The 16,347-nt window shown below is 46.0% G+C and overlaps 1 protein-coding gene across 4 annotated transcripts in view; it reads left to right on the forward strand.

Moving 5' to 3' along the window:
* PHKB (phosphorylase kinase regulatory subunit beta) overlaps positions 1 to 16,347 on the forward strand; it is a 111,179-nt gene that overhangs the window by 33,581 nt on the left and 61,251 nt on the right. For all 4 annotated transcript variants that reach the window (XM_077309546.1, XM_077309547.1, XM_077309549.1 and 1 more), the window contains 3 exons: positions 2,424 to 2,504; positions 5,938 to 6,053; positions 13,020 to 13,083. In XM_077309546.1, the coding sequence (XP_077165661.1) occupies positions 2,424 to 2,504; positions 5,938 to 6,053; positions 13,020 to 13,083 (261 nt within the window). The remainder of the gene's footprint in view (positions 1 to 2,423; positions 2,505 to 5,937; positions 6,054 to 13,019; positions 13,084 to 16,347) is intronic.

Here is a 16,347-nt window from a genome sequence, read left to right on the forward strand (position 1 = left end):
TCTGCAAAGCCAATTAGAAACTCTGCTGGGCAAAAGCCCTACCCTCAAAAGCAGGGGTAGTCAAACTGCTGCCCTCCAGTCAAACTGCTGCCCTCCAGCGAATGCTGGCAGGGGGCTCCTGGGAATTGTAGTCCATGGACATCTGGAGGGCCGCAGTTAGACTACCCCTGCTCAAAAGCATGTGGCAGGTGCCAGGAAGGGTGCTGGTGGGTGCCAGAGCACTCACGGGCACCAGGTAGGGAGCCCTGACCTAGTGAATGGGCACAAACGACCGTGATACAATGCGGTGCAGTGAAAAGAGTTGCGTGCTGTTTGTGTATTTCTTTCTTGATATCTATCCATGTCCTCCCCCGATGCGGTATCTTGCAAGGGAATGCCACAGAAAAGAGGTCGGTGCTGCTGCCTGCTGTACAAACCAAAGAAGAAAACAACACATTTCCCCCTCCATAAATCTAATTTAGGTCATATACTTTCAAATGCCAACGAGTTGATTAAAATGAATGCTTTGCTCTGCAGGAGCTTGGATGAATGTTTTGTTTATTAGGTGCGAAACGGGGATGCTTCGCCCCTTACGTAACCTGCGCAATCTGCCTTTGCGCTTTGTCACCGGAGCTGCCGCTTGCGTGCAGTTGAGACTATTTCCCAATTAATGCTGATGAAAATAACAGTTTAATAAAACAGGCTTTACCAGGGGTGGGGGGCATCTGTTACCATGTTAACTCTCCGTGGTCAGAGTGCTGTGCACCCTGGGTGTACGCTATTGTCAGTGTTGACCCACTTTCCACTTCACCCTACTGCACAACAAAATATTCTGAGCATAGGAAAGAAGAAACTTGCCTTCTGCTAGCATTCACTTCCGTGCTAAAGGAGCGGCTGGCTTAGGTTTTCCCTTCTGCTTTAAGGAAAGTGCCTCCCCCACCCCAGATCTCCCCACACATGACTACAAAGGGTTCTGTTGGCAAAGTGAAGTGTCTCCCCCACCCTCCGGCCTGGAAGCTTTGAAGGAATTTGGAAAATCTAGGTTCAGTGGAACTGGAAATAAATTTTAGCGAGGGGCAAGCAGCTGGCAAAATAATAAAAAAAAATAATCTGGCAAAAATAATTTTTAAAAATATATAGATACTGTGGGGAGCTGTTGTAAGCCACGCTACTTGGAGATATTCTCATGGCTTCTGTACTTTCTAATATCATATAGATTTGGGGGGGGGGGGCGTTTAGTGGCCTGTGGCTCCAGTCCCAAGTGGAGGTCAGGATGAATGCAGATATTGCTCTTTAAAAAGAAAATTAAGTCTTTGCAGGAAGCTATATTGGAGGAGTAGGTGGAATGCCAGGAAAACCAGTTGGCAAAGGGAATGGCAGACATGAGCTTCTGGGCAATGCTTTATAGCAGTGTTCCCCAACCTTTTTATCACCAGTGACCACTCAACGCGTGACAATTTTACTGAGGCCCAGTGGGGGGGGTAGTTTACTCCTCTACTCTCAACCACTGCCCTAACGCTCTCTGATCGCTATGGTAATGTCTAAACATGCCTTCAAAATAAGATACAGACACGCCGCAACAATGAACATAAGGAACATTTTATTTTCATGGACATTTTAACTCATGACAATGACAAGTCAATGGGAACCCTGAGCTTGTTTCTCTGCAACGAGATAGTCCCATCTGGGAGTGATGGGAGACAATGACACCCAAAGTGTGTTGTAAAGGGCCGGGGGGGGGGAGGCGTCCTTTGGGGCCCACCTCCAATTAGTCGAAGGACCACATGTGGTCCGCGGCCCACAGGTTGGGGATCGCAACTTTATAGGAAAGGAACTGATAAAGGCAAACAAGTTTGTCCAGTGGCACCTTTCAGTCCAGCCAAGTTTTATTCAAGGTACAATCTTTCATGCACATGCGCAGTAGTAATCTCAGTGTGCCCCGTGTACAGCTTTATGCTGGATCGCTAGGTTGGTCGTAGTGCTGTCCGGGGCTCGCATTAGCTGGGCCCTGAGGTGGGTGCTGTCCAGAGAGGAGAGACTTCACAAAAAAAAAAAATCAAGTCTTTCAGCCAGGTTGAAGCTCCTAGACCAGGGTAGTCAAACTGCGGCCCTCCAGATGTCCATGGACTACAATTCCCATGAGCCCCTGCCAGCATTTGCTGGCAGGGGCTCATGGGAATTGTAGTCCCTGAACATCTGGAGGGCCGCAGTTTGATTACCCCTGTCCTAGACTCTGGCCAGGGCACACATCAGTTCTTCCTCTGCTGTTATTGTTTTTCCCCTCCGTCTGCTGGTTTCTCTGTAATCACGTTCTTGACAAGCTGAGCAGAGGTCTTCTTAGTAAAGAGGAGACACAAAAACAAAACACCTACTCGCACGCGGAAGCGGGATATTTGTTTTACCAACAGCCCATCTTGTGCTTCCCCCCCCCTTTTCTCCTTCAGATAAACGCCGTGTCGCTGTTCCTCCTCTACCTGGTAGAAATGATATCATCTGGCCTGCAGATTATCTACAACACCGACGAGGTACGCATCAAACAATTCCCTTCCCCCCTCAAGCCTGCTCTGGTGTGCCTTCCGGGCGTCATAAATTAAACCAAACAATAGCAAACTATTTCCTCATGCTGAAAAATTCTTCCGGGATGCCCATTTTGATGAAACCAGAGCAAGCAATTGTCTTCTTAAGGCATGAGGCATAGCAAAAAACGGGTTTCTCCCTTTGCCATGGACGTAACTCATATCCAGCCAAGCTGGGTCGTAAAACTTTATAGCTTCCAAACAGCATATTCATCCAGGCCTCATATAACCACCCATAAATCACTGATGATTGTGATCAGTCTGATTTTTGTCTTTGCTTTAATCAGTAGCTAAAAGGAATATAATCTGACGAGTCATATTTGAGTATTTCTTTAAACATTATTGCCCCAGTCCTTGTATTTGTTGTGGTGCATTCATGGAGCCCTTCTGCCTACAGTAGCATTCTCTGCTGATTTACAGTGCAATGCTAAGAACGCTTCCTCGAGAGTAAGACCCATTGAACAGGCTCCAGGAAAGCCTACTTAGGATGGGGTCGTAAGAGCCAGCTTGGTGTAGCGGCTTCTAATCTGGGGAGCTGGGTTTGCTTCCCCACTCCTCTACATGCAGCCACCTGGACGACCTTGGGTTAGTTGTAGTCCTGTGAGAGTTTTTCTCACAGAACAGCTCTGTCAGAGCACTCTCGGCTCCACCTACCTCACAGGGTGTCTGTTGTGGGGAGAGGAAAGGGAAGATGACTGTAAGCAGCTTTGAGACTCCTTCGGGTAGAGAAAAGTGGCATCTAAGAACCAACTCTTCTTCAGTAATATCAGGGCTCTCGCAGCCCCACCTCCCTCACAGGGTGTCTGTTGGGGGGAGAGGAAGGGGAGGCAATTGTAAGCCACTTTGAGACTCCTTCGGGTAGTCAAAAGCGGGGTATAAAAAGCCAACTGTTTTCTTTACCATGGCTTCCATGGCACCTAAGTCATTTTCTTGAAGTCGCATATCTGCAGTGGATCACTGAAGTGAAGAAGAGTGGGGAGCTTCATGCATGTTCTGGATCCCTTTCCTTTAGAATAATTCGCAGTACTGGAGTTCATTTCTAAAAACATTCGGCTGCACTGCTCAGTACTGGGCTTGGCAAAGCAAACCCGCTAGTAAACCAGACTTCAAAACGGAAGGAAAAATTGTCCAGTCAAACTCCTATGGAGCACATTTCCCAGCATATGTTATCAAGCTCTTCCTAACTGGCCCCGTTTTGTCCTGCGGGTTGCCTTTTGCTCAGTGAGGCCCAGTTCTCATTTGCATCCACAGGCCGGCTTTTTGAATGAGTTTTCTCAACCCGTGCATAAACAAACACATTTGTCTTCATAGATGAATCCGCATGACAGTCTGCGGATCAGAGCTAGATATTTTATAAATTGGTTTCCACTTCCCGGGGTCTTTTTTGAAAGCAAATAAGAGAAGGGAAACGGGATTTCCCCTTCCCCTCCCCCTCTGGGTGGCAATGAAGTAGTCGATTGCAATTTCAGAATTTTCGAGCAGCAGAGAACGAACTTATTCTCCGGATTCACCGGCCAGTCCCTTGACAGCTCGGTTTGAGCGGAGAAACCCTGATTGAAATCCCCGCTCAGCCTTGAAGCTCCATGAATGGCCTGAGGCAAGTCATTATCTCTTAGGTTAAACTTACTCCAGTGGTTGGTGAAAGGACAACATTAAATAATCCACGGGAGCTCCCCTGAGCCCTCGGAAGGGAGAGCTGGATCCTTTTCCCCAAGCCCCACGGCACAATGTAGAAACAGGCTATGTAGCTGACCTCCAAGCTGTCATTGAAATACAGATGTGTGTGTGTGTGTTTCTCTCATCCCGTTTTCATTCGTGGCTTTGCATTTGCCCATTAACCCCACATAGACTAAACTGGATGCCCATAAAGGTATCTGAATCTGAAAATCCGGATGATGAATCATAACCCCACATTACTCCTTTGAAAAGAACATAAAAGTCATAATCAGGAATAGAATTTGTTTTTAGTAGAACACAGCTACGCATTAAATTTGTGCTCTCCTATAGAGTATTGCCCATGAATTTTTTTTTTTTTAAATAGGTTCGGTCTGGTCGAAAATATCAGGGGAAGGCCTTAGGTTCTATGCCCCATTCGTTGGTCTTCTGGGGCAACAGGTTGGCTGCTGCATGAAACAGGTAGTCAGACTAGATGGACCTCTGGTCTGATCCACCGGAGCCCTTCTTATATTGGTCCGTGGCAGGAGTTGTAGCAGCTGATCTGGAACGTTAACAATAACTCATCCCCACAGCTAGGTTCACTTGAAAAACCAGAGTGGCAGCCACAACGCCAAGGTGCCTTTGGAATTCCCTTCCAAACAGTCTGCGTTTATACCACTTTTCATAGTTCCCAGGTGAGCCAAGTTCCCACATTCTCCTGCGTGCTTCCAACCTCCCACCATGGTGCCAGGTTTGGCATGGTTTTCTTCATTTCAGTTTTTGAAGAATGCCACTAAACCTGTGGTTTGCAGATGCACAGATGGCAGTCATAGCTGGCAGCTAGGAAATTTCTGCTGCAGGCCGATTCCCATGGCTAGAAATAAATCATTTGCAAAACATAATTGCCTGTAGGGCCTAGAAATAGCCGGTAACACCCTTCCAATACAAAACTGTTTGTTACAACCAAGCAAAAGCGAGGCTAAAACAACAATGCAACTGTGGCTAGTTAATATTAGAAGAGAGAACAGGGAATAGGACAGGAAGCCAATCTGGACTGGGAAAAATAGCACTGCTATAGCAGCAGCTGTTTGCTTTGCAGCCTGCGTTTCACTACCCAAAGGAGTCCCAAAGTGGCTTATAAGCACCTTTCCCTTCCACTCCCCACAACAGTGGGGTCGAGAGAGCTCTAGGAGAACTGCTCTGTGAGAACCTAGAACTGTAGCTGGCCCAGGGTCACCCAGCTGGTTGCATGTGGAGGTGCGGGAATCAGACCCAGTTCTCCAGATTACAGGCTCTTAACCACTACATCACGCTGGCTTTTTGACTTCCCTGCCTTTCCCTGGACATTAACTCCATCAGGAGAGATTGGAATAGACAGCTGCCAATCAGAGCTGGACTGAGGGACAGCAGCCCAGGATTGGGAAGATGAAGCAAGGGCTGGTTCGACGAAGAAGGGAGCATCCAGAAGAATGAGTGGAGTAGACTGTGGACAAACAGCTCCTGGATGCTTTGCAGCCCTGGTTTAAAAAATTAAAACACGTCATCTGTAATGTTTGGTCTTATTCCGCTTGATCTACGCCCACGTGAATACAAAGTTGAGTTAGACAAAGAGAGCATTTCAAAATAGGGCAGCGGTTTTAAATACGGATGAAATATCGGTACATTTCAACCTTTCTGTATTTCTCCACCCACATTCCCCATTATCTCTGCCCCCCTCCTCCTGTAGGTATCCTTCATTCAAAACCTCGTGTTTTGCGTGGAAAGAGCATACCGCGTCCCGGATTTTGGCGTGTGGGAAAGAGGAAGCAAGTATAACAATGGCAGCACTGAACTGCATTCAAGGTAGTTTGGGGGAAATGTTGCTTTTTGGTTCTTTGCCCGCCTTTCAGAGGGAAGACTGTATGTGAACTTTTAAGAAAGGCCAAAACCGTTTCCACAGCATAACATTTGTAAGCCACTTTGGAGTAGGATGGGGTGGGAAGCCATGGGTTGGATGTATCTAGAGGCTGCCAGTTAGAGGCTTGTAAGGAGTCACAAAGGACGGAAATTTGGAAATCTTAACTCCCCCCCCCCCAAAAAAAGAAAAAGAACAAAAAAAGCCCTTGGATAAACTCTCAAGAGATTGATCAGTTAATTTACCAACCCTTCTTCTAAACTGACATTCAACTGTTCTCTGTTTTTCTCTGGAGGGTTTCAGTCCTCCCCAGTCCCTTCTCCCACTTCGGGAAGTAAACAAAGTTGTCTTATTCTCCATGCTTGGGAATATCTAAAATAAATAAAATAAAAATAAATAAAATATGTGCAGATTCTAGCTGGGGGGTGGCCTGATTTGGCTGCTTTCATTGTCCACGTGGGAGCCCTGCCGTGGAGAATGGACCGACTACCATAGCATTAATCATAGAATCATAGAGTTGGAAGGGGCCATACAGGCCATCTAGTCCAACCCCCTGCTCAACGCAGGATTAGCCCAAAGCATCCTAAAGCATCCAAGAAAAGTGTGTATCCAACCTTTGCTTGAAGACTGACAGTGAGGGGGAGCTCACCACCTCCTTAAGCAGCCTATTCCACTGCTGAACTAGAATCACAGAATCATAGAGTTGGAAGGGGCCATAGTGGCCATCTAGTCCAACCCCCTGCTCAACGCAGGATTAGCCCTAAGCATCCTAAAGCAAAGGCCATTAAAGGCCATTTCACATGTTGCTGAATCCCGTCTCGGTTCATATAGCCGCTTTAGATTTGAATGCAATAATTTGTGTGTTCTTGGACATAATAGGGATGCATTGTGTAAAGAATATATCCTACCTTGTTAATGCCCACCTCTGAAATGACAGATCACTCCTTCTGCCCTACCATGCCGGAGTGAGCGTCCTGAAGCCACTCTTGCTTCCTATCCAGTGATCATTTTAAATGTCAAGTGAATGACCCCCATAGTGTTTAACTATAACTCTGAAGCTCAGCCCATACTCTTCAATTCCAGGCGTGTTCAAACAGGTGTACCTTATGGTTCATGTCGCTGAATCATTACAGGCTCCTAGATAATATAAAACATCCACGGTCCATCTGCTCTCCGTGTTAAAAATACCAATATTCTTTGTAACTGTGTTCTTTTTTTATTACCCGTGCCCTTTTGAAATAAAATTCTGAAATTATACGTTACCTCTGTATGTGCTCCATTAGTGGTGAAGTCAGTAGAACTGCGGCCTTTTAAAGATGACAACGGCAATAATTTCCCTGCGAAAATAGCTTCCAAAATACTGGAGACTGAAAGAGAAGTCACAATGACAGTTATATATAAAATTTTGCCGTATTGGTTTGGTGCGTTTATGTCAGCGTGCAGCAACATTAAGAGAGTCAGGTGGGTGCTTGTGTCTGCAATTCTAGGTATTTTGTAACTCCCAGCAATGAAAATGAAATACTTGTATTAAGTTTCGCTGTTCCCTTCCATTGCTTCGGGACGTGTTAAAATTACAGGGGTAACGTTAAGTCGGGATTTTACACTGTTTCCTTACATCTTAAACGATAACTTTAAAAAACTTGTCAGCCTGTAGTCCTTCCATTGGAGTTCAGTGGATATCACCGGGGAATGTGATAAACCAGGTGTTTCTGCTGTGGACACTAGACGGTGGGCTTGCGTGGCACAAGCCAAGTGCGGGAAATTCAGACAGGGCAGAAGAAGAGGGGAAAAGATATGACAGTCTGCTCAGGGACCTTCAGGACATTCTTGCTAGCATGAAAAAAACAAAGAAAAGTCAAGAATCAGCAGCTCAATCAGGTGGAACACCAGCATGAATAGCACATAGCAAAATGAAATTATTATTATCATTTGCAGCACGTTCTTGCCAACATTTCCAGATTTTGTATTTTGTGGTGCTGAAGAAAGATGATCATGGAGAAGTTTGTGTTTGATATATCCAAGGCCTGTCTTATGGCTTAAGTGCCACTCAGCGCTTAACACACACTCAGGGCGGCTGCCCAGCCCCTGAGTGCCTCCTCCTCCAACCGGCTTTCCTGTCTGTCCAGCAGCCAGCCAATCACCTTCCACCCCCCACCTCTGACCACCCCTCCTCCTTCCACTTCCCTCTGAGGCTCGGAGGCTGCAGATCCCTGCCGTGTGAGAGCTGCCCCTGCCGGTGAATTCACTAACAGCTGCCTACAGCCTTTCCAGGTTCTGGGGGAGGGGGAGGCCAACCACAGAGTTCTTCTACCCTACCCCAATCTAGCGCCTAGTTATATAATAAAGTGACAAGAAACTTGAGAAGATTGACTTTTATTGTACAGCCACATACCAGTTCTTTTCTTCGTTGCCCCACTTGGAGATTGGCAACCCTACCAGCAAGCTAAAGTCTCCTGCGGTCGGTCCAGTATTTGAGCTTCTTGACCCAAACCGATAACCGTAGAAATAGCTGGAGAGAGGCTTCTTAGAATTGGTAAGAGGCGGGACTTAGGGAGGCTGCTCAGAACAATGGGCTGAGATTGGTCCAATCTTTGTTGGGCTGCGCCTTTGTTCTTGCACTGGCCAATCGAGGCAAGTTCCTTGACATCTAGCTCAGCTGAAAGATGCTCGGGCCGCACAACTCAGTCAGGTGGACTAGGGCAAGCACTCCGTGGAGCGTTCTCATCCTGGTGCAGGAAAGGACCTTTCTATGATTGTAAAGTACCATCCGTGAGCCAATAAAACTGTGCTGTGAAATCCATTCAGAGCGGTTACAACCAGTGACTGTGATCATTAAGCAGCCTGGTCTATAGCTGCAATGGGGATGCTGTTTGCAGGTCTGTCCCTATGAAAGGCTTTGTTTGGAACTCCCCCTGCATAGTATTCCTCGCACACGCCGTGGCTTTCGCTGCTGAATTATCAGTCGAGTCTTCAGTCTTCCCACTAACTTTTCGCTAAAGCAAGCTTTGTCACGTCTTTTCAGAATGCGCCGCTTCCCTCCCATGTGTTCAGGCTCCTGAAATATTCATTTGTCCTGTAACCATTTTGATCAAGCTGTTTCCAAGCATCTGCCGAATACCTCTGCAAAAACATATTTTGACGTCTCCCATCTGTGTTGCTCGTAATGGGGGTGTTTCTGAGACTCGGCGCCTTCAGACTCCCAGTCTTAAAAGGCGCCGGAATCTTGAACTTGTTCTCCTTTGTTCTGTGGCTGATCTATTGCTGTCATGCTGTCTGTCCCTATTAGGGATATTTTGTTTGTTCATTTGCCTGGCTGGCTTTTATAATGCGACTTTCAGTCCCTAACACCTCTGTGTGATTTCTTTTTTGATGCTTTTCAGCAACGCTCCCAGAGATGCACGGTTTGCAAACACAGGGAGGTTTGTAAATTGAATATCGAAGGTGTTTCTGAGCATTTCTGAAGCAGGATCCGCATTTTGCTAGCTGGGTGTGTTTTTGTGTGCGCGTGCTTCTTTGTACAGGGCCTTCTAATCGAAAATGCCTCCCTCTTTCTAGTCTCTTGTGGTTACTTTCACTCACTTAATTAGTTCTGGCTAGAAGCCATCAATGCCCTAAATGAATGAAGAGTTCGACGTTTCAGTTTCCTGTGAGCGATGAACTGCTGGGCTGGATGAACAGCTAGGTTGGGAGGCAGCTTGAAGAATTATTGCTGTCTTGAAGTGAAGAGTGATCTCCATTCTGAAGCTATCATTCACTGCAATTTTGAAGAATTCAACTCGCTTCCAAAGTGCTCTCGGCTTAGATCGGGTTTGTCATGGATATCTAGAGGTAATAGGCTTCTGACCGTGTCTTAAGACCAGGGGTAGTCAAACTGCGGCCCTCCAGATGTCCATGGACTACAATCTCCATGAGCCCCTGCCAGCGAATGCTGGCAGGGGCTCATGAGAATTGTAGTCCATGGACATCTGGAGGGCCGCAGTTTGACTACCCCTGCTTAAGACTGAGCGGAAAGAAGAATGTTTGGGAAATGTCTGGGTTTCATCTGGCCCTTAAAGCTTAGGATTAGGCACACGGGCGTCCAGAAAGAATTTTAAGAGCCGAGGCCCCACCACCATTAAGTCCTCTGGTTTGCAACCCACCTTTTGTCCAATGTGGTGATGCCACACGCTGCAGAAGATCTCAGCTGATAACAGGTACAAAATAGACACAGTTTACTGGTGGAGCATCTTCTCTGTTATGTCTTACCCCTATGAAGGCATCAATCAAATGTCAGCTTTTGGAAGGCTTTTCTGTAGACATACTGGCAGTGATGGGCATCGAAAGGGGTTCAGTTTGAGGCTTCAACCTGCCCCCGAACTGATCCCAAAAGACCCCACCTGAAGCAAGCCAGTCCAGGCGTTTGGTTTCCCTTTCTTCCTGCCCTGGTCAGCTGCTGCTGGGAGAAAGAGCACAGAGAACACCCTGGAAGGGACTTCCCTTCCACCTTTCCTCCAGCCACAGCTAGCCAGGACCAGGAGAAAAGAGGGAATGCCCAGGTATGCCACTTAGAAGGGGCGGGGGGAGCGAAACCAAGCTATTTAAACCAACAGCTTTGTGGGTCCATTAGTTACCTGTTAACATTTAAATGACTGGCAGCCATGCATTAATTTTGCTTCCCCCCGCTTTAAAGGGGAGAGTGAAACTGAGGGGTTAATGATGGACCGCTAGCCATTTAAACCTAAGAACTGACCCCAGGACCCCACACCACTCAGCTGTCAGGTTTAAATGTCTGGCCCCGAACAGCTGAACTGAACTGGCCACAAGTCTGATAAATGTTCATGGTCTATAAACTCCAAACCAACCCAAGTTTGGCCCACATTTCAGTTCATGATCTGGTTCATGCCCATCCCTACATACTGGCTTCTGTTAATATTGGCACATCGGTGGTGTAACAAACCAAAGAAGATTCCAGCTGGATCGGACCAGTGGTCTATCAAGGCTAGTGGTGCATGTAGTAGGTACCCTGGGAGGCCCCAAAATGACACAGAAGCCATGACTCTCCCCTGATGGGTTTCAGATATTTACTGGCTCTATATGGAGGACCCTTTTACTCACCATAGCAAGTAGCCATTGATGGACATATCCTCCCTAAATCTTTCTTTTGGTCGGCTAATCCTGTTTCTCAGAAACCTGTTCATTGACGCTGCTTCAAAAAGGAGTTTCTCCCATTAACAGCTAATCCAATTACCCAATAGATGGGTTTATCACGCCTTTTGCATTGATCTGTCTACCTGTAATTCGCGTAGAAAATGTTGTTTTCATGAAGGTGCTATGCCTCTGTCTTCTTAATCTGCTTGTGTTTAAAATTCCCATCTCTGCTTAGATTTCCGGGTCACTTTGGATAACTGGGCTAAATCACGGCACTGTGCCGACTGTTTACATGGCCATTATCTATCATGGTGCTAAACCATCTTCTTCTGGAAGGGCACAGCCAGTCTAGGAAACAATAGATTCGGAGGTGGTTTGCCATTGCCTGCCCCTGTGTCATGACCCTAATGTTCCTTGGACGTCTTCCATCCAAACGTTAGCCAGGGTCAACCCTGCTTAGTTTCCGAGATCTGACAAGATGAGTCTGGCTTGTGCTCTTCAGGTCAGGGCATTAAGACTTATTATCAGGAAAGTGTAGAAAGCCTTTATTTTGTTAGCAGGGATGGCTTTTGTCATTTTTAGAATCCTTCTGCTTTTCCCCATTCTGTTACAATAAATATGCTTTCACTTCCTGGTAATAATTGTGTAGGGATGCCAGACGCCAGGTGGGACCTGGGGATCTCCTAGAATTACAGCTGGTTTTCGGACTACAGAGACCAGTTCTCCCGGAGAAAATGAAGAATAGAATCATAGAAGGGGCCATATAGGCCATCTAGTCCAACCCCCTGCTCAACGCAGGATCAGCCCTAAGCATCCTAAAGCATCCAAGAAAAGTGTGTATCCAACTTTTGCTTGAAGACTGCCAGTGAGGGGGAGCTTTGGATCCTTTGGAGGGTGAACTTTATGGCACTGTACCTCACTGAGATACCCGTCCTCCCCAGGCTCCATCTCCAAATCTCCAGGAGTTCCCCAACCATGATCTGGTAACCTTGCTCCCCATCCTCCGCCAGTAGCCAGGTGGATCCTGGAAAACCGAATTGCACGCCTATGATTTCCACAGGACGCTCACCCCACACACCTGTGTTTTCGTTCATCCTTGCACAGTTGAACTCAGATGACACCGAAATTCTGTGCTTATTTTTATGAGAGGGTTGATCCAGCGTCTTCGGAGATCTCCGAGTAGTAAGGCATCAGCGGCAAACATGGAACCTTTATGTGTCAGGGAGACAGATTGAGGGGGCGAAAAGACCGGGAGGGGAAAAACGCAACTCCTCCTTCGCTTCTCTGCAGGAGCCTTCTGTCAATTTTTGGAATGCAGGCTTCTTGCTCTGTCAAGCGCCATGTATATCGATAGTACTTGCTAACATTTTTTTAATAAAATGTACATGGTGTCAGATTCCCATGTGTTGATGTTAACATGAAATTAAATGAAAAAGTACCAGTCCTTGCCAATTAAGATCTTCGGGGGAAAAAACGGCGTGTTTCAAAAAAAATACCCTGGTGCCCTCTCAGCGCCAAATGTCCAAACGCAAAGCGATTCCATACATATATATGGATTATATATACAAATAGATGGCAGGTGACCTTTAAAGATAATCTGTGGGAAATAATAAAATAAGTCTACCGTAGAATAATTTTTATCCTCAGTTATTTTTTTTTAAAGATTCTCTCAGCAAGAAGTAATCTGATGTACAAGTCAGTCTTCAGGGAAGCGGAATTTTATTTCCAGAGTTAAAAGCGTAACGTGCAATTCCCCCCCCCCACCCCCTTTCTTCTTTATTTTTCAGTTCTGTCGGGTTAGCGAAAGCCGCCCTAGAAGCAATTAATGGATTCAACCTCTTTGGCAATCAGGTAGTAAAAATATTTAAGTATTTGTTCATTCTCCATTTTTAATTAACTGCTTGTTCTTCAGTAAATTGCTTTCATGGCAGATCAAAGGAGGTCTAATATCCGTGTGGTGAAGCCTGTTCCGTCTTGTCTTTTTCTTACTTTTCTTTTTCTGGTGAAGGCAGGATAGCAAATTAGTTCTTGCTACTTTGGGGTCAGGATTCATAACCTGTCAAGATCAATTTTTTCCTCCTTTTATTAGGTATAATAATGTTTCCTTCCAGTCATTTATTTTACCCTTGTTTTAACAGTGAAGGCGTGGCCAAACTGTGGCTCTCCAGGTACCCATGGACTACATTCCCATGAGCCCCTGCCAGCATGTGCTGGCAGGGGCTCATGGAAATTGTAGTCCATGGACATCTGGAGAGCCACAGTTTGGCCACCTGGGTCTAGAATTTTCCTTTGTTTTCTCCCAGTCTCTTTGACCGACATTAAACTGTACCCATTGCTTATATGAACAGCCTCCTGACCTTTTCTGTTGTCAGTCCCTTACATTCTCATTAGGTTTGCTGTTTTTTTTTTAAGGGGTTTGTTCCAGTTTCCCTAGGGTTGCCAACCTTCAAGTGGGGCTTATTAATTTTTTTACTTAATTTGTACCCTGCCTGCCACAGTGTCTCAGCGTGGACGAGCTCCCTTTTGCAGGCGCTGCGGAATTGTGGGAGTTCAAGCAGGGCCCCTGGACCGGAACACTTTGGTACCCTGCCTAGCCTGCTAAGCCACACACTTTCCCTGCCCGCTCCTCTTGATCCCATATATCCATCTCATTTTGTCTCTGAGAAGCTCTGGAAGCAGAACCCCTTCCCCATCACATCGGTCACTTCTCTTCCCTTGCAAAATCACCCAGAAGTTTAAACATAGCTTCTCCTACCCAATTTTTTTTTTTTTGGTTTAAAATTGTTACTCAAAAGCAATGTGTTGACAACGCGTTACCCCTGTTGAAGCCTGGTGTGAAAACATCACTGGTTTTATTAAAAGCACAGGAATAGAAAGCCAGATGCGGTGGGAAGACAGCCCAGACGGTTCACAGAAACACAGAGCTAGGAATAAGTTGCGTTTTTAAGAGCTCGATCCTTTAAAAGATTCAGAATGGCAAATGCCGTTTTGTGTGAAAAGCTGGTCATCTTCCTTTGAGGCTAGTGAGGACACTGTCAAGAGGACCAGGCCAGCAGGTGGAACAGCACAAGATCTGAGTTCACCCGTGAGGTTGAAGGCACTCTACTGGGGTTGGGCGCTTCGGCTGCTATGGCAATCGCGGAAGCCAAAGGTGACCAGTGGTGCAGAGGGGAGGGGCAGCACTGCCACTCCAGTAGGCGCCCGCCCGCAGGCACATCTGCTAGTGTGCCAGTGCCACCCCTCTGCAGCACTGGACGCCTCGGGTCGCCATGATTACTGAAGCGGCCGAAGCGCCCAAACCTAGATTCTACTAACCTTTTAGCTGAGATTCTCACGGTGAGCAAAGGGCAAACTGTACAACACCAGAGTTGCGGGAGGTTTCATCTTTTAATTTAACCAATGTCTTAATCGGGGGGATTTGGAAACGTATGCCTTTGCAAGGAACCTCCCGTTGCCCTTGAAATGCCAGCGCATGGCTTCTTTGCAGTCTTGAGGTTTCTGCTCTAAAGGGCAGGACTTTGGAGGACATGTCGTAGTGTGTTTTTGCCTGTGTCTAGTTCATCCTTGACAAGACACTAAGACGCACGTTTGTTTTTCAACAACTCCCCTCTCGTTCTAAGCCACTCTCCTTGTAGAAGGGCAGGGCGTAAGTGTGAGTTAACAAATGAGCAGGAGAATTTCAGTGGGAGTCCCAAGAACTGGGTCTAGTTGAGGTGACGAGGGATGAAGGTTTAGGGCTACTAGGCAAATTACCAATCAGTAAGGCTTGGGGTCCAGATGGCACATACCTGAGGGTTCTTAAGGAACTCAGATGTGAAATTGTTGATCTCCTAACAAGTGTATGTAAATTGTTGCTAAGATCAGCTGTTATATCAGAAGCCTGGAGAGTCCCAAATGTCACACACATTTCTTAAAAAGGTCTGGGGGGGAGGGGATCAGAGAATTATAGGTCAGTTCTCGCTATGCATCCAGGCATTTCAGAGTTCCTTTCCGGGGGGGGGGGGGAGGCACTCATTAAATTCATTCCCTCCCCCCTCGAGAATCCAGTGGACCTTAGCTAATGTAGAAGGTGTTGGCAGAAGTTCCTGTTCATCTGTTTTATTTCACCAGCAGCATGTAGGATTACCTTCCTGATGCTGTCATTATGTATTGTACACACTGGAGTGCGTTTGATGAAAAAGCAACAGTCCCGTTGATAGCTTAGGAAATGCATTAAAGATATTAACAAAGAGGCTGTTTTCATCTGCTTATTTGTACCTTCGCCTAATCCTGTTATCTGCTACACTGTCCATTAAGCTATGGAAGTTCCTTAGGAGGTACAAGTGTCACCGTCTCTGTAGGCCTTCTGGTGTATGGGTGGGTGGGGGGTCCTTTTTTGTTTGTTTATAGTTGCACAATGGTTTATATGATTTTCTTGATGATTTTGCTTTCCTGTGTTTACTGCAAGCCACCTTGTGAGTCTTTAGACAGAAGTATATGTAATAAATGCCAATTTATTTATTTATTTATTTATTTATTACATTTCTATACCACCCTCCCCGGAGGCTCAGGGCAATTTACATACAGTGTAGGGATATTACAGTGTAAATTCATAATATAACATCAGAACAACGAAAACCATGACAGAAGGCAACAAGAATTACAACATTTCATAATCGCAGCATTAACCACATAAACATCTAACCCTGATCCCGTAGTATGCAATATGATACAATGGCATACCTTGGCATATACGAAAAATAAAATGGAGTAGGAAAAAATAAATATCAATTATTGCCAAATACCATACATCAACAAGTAGACAGAATAAATCTTAAGAAATTCCTCCAATTAAGATATGTAAGGTAAGAGTGATGTATAATCAAGGGCTCAGGCAATATATCAGAATCTTTCTTCCGTAAACAGCTAAAAATTTCACTACATGCTCTGTTAATTTGGGGATCTTATTGGCTAATAAATACTGTGTCACATCTAGAATAATAGAATCATAGAGTTGGAAGGGGCCATACAGGCCATCTAGTCCAACCCCCTGCTCAACGCAGGATCAGCCCTAAGCATCCTAAAGCATCCTAATCTACAGTTAGATCCTTTTGGGCTTACAAAGTGAGTCAGTTC

This window comes from Paroedura picta, chromosome 14 (genome assembly GCF_049243985.1).
Source record: "Paroedura picta isolate Pp20150507F chromosome 14, Ppicta_v3.0, whole genome shotgun sequence".
NCBI lineage: Eukaryota > Metazoa > Chordata > Lepidosauria > Squamata > Gekkonidae > Paroedura > Paroedura picta.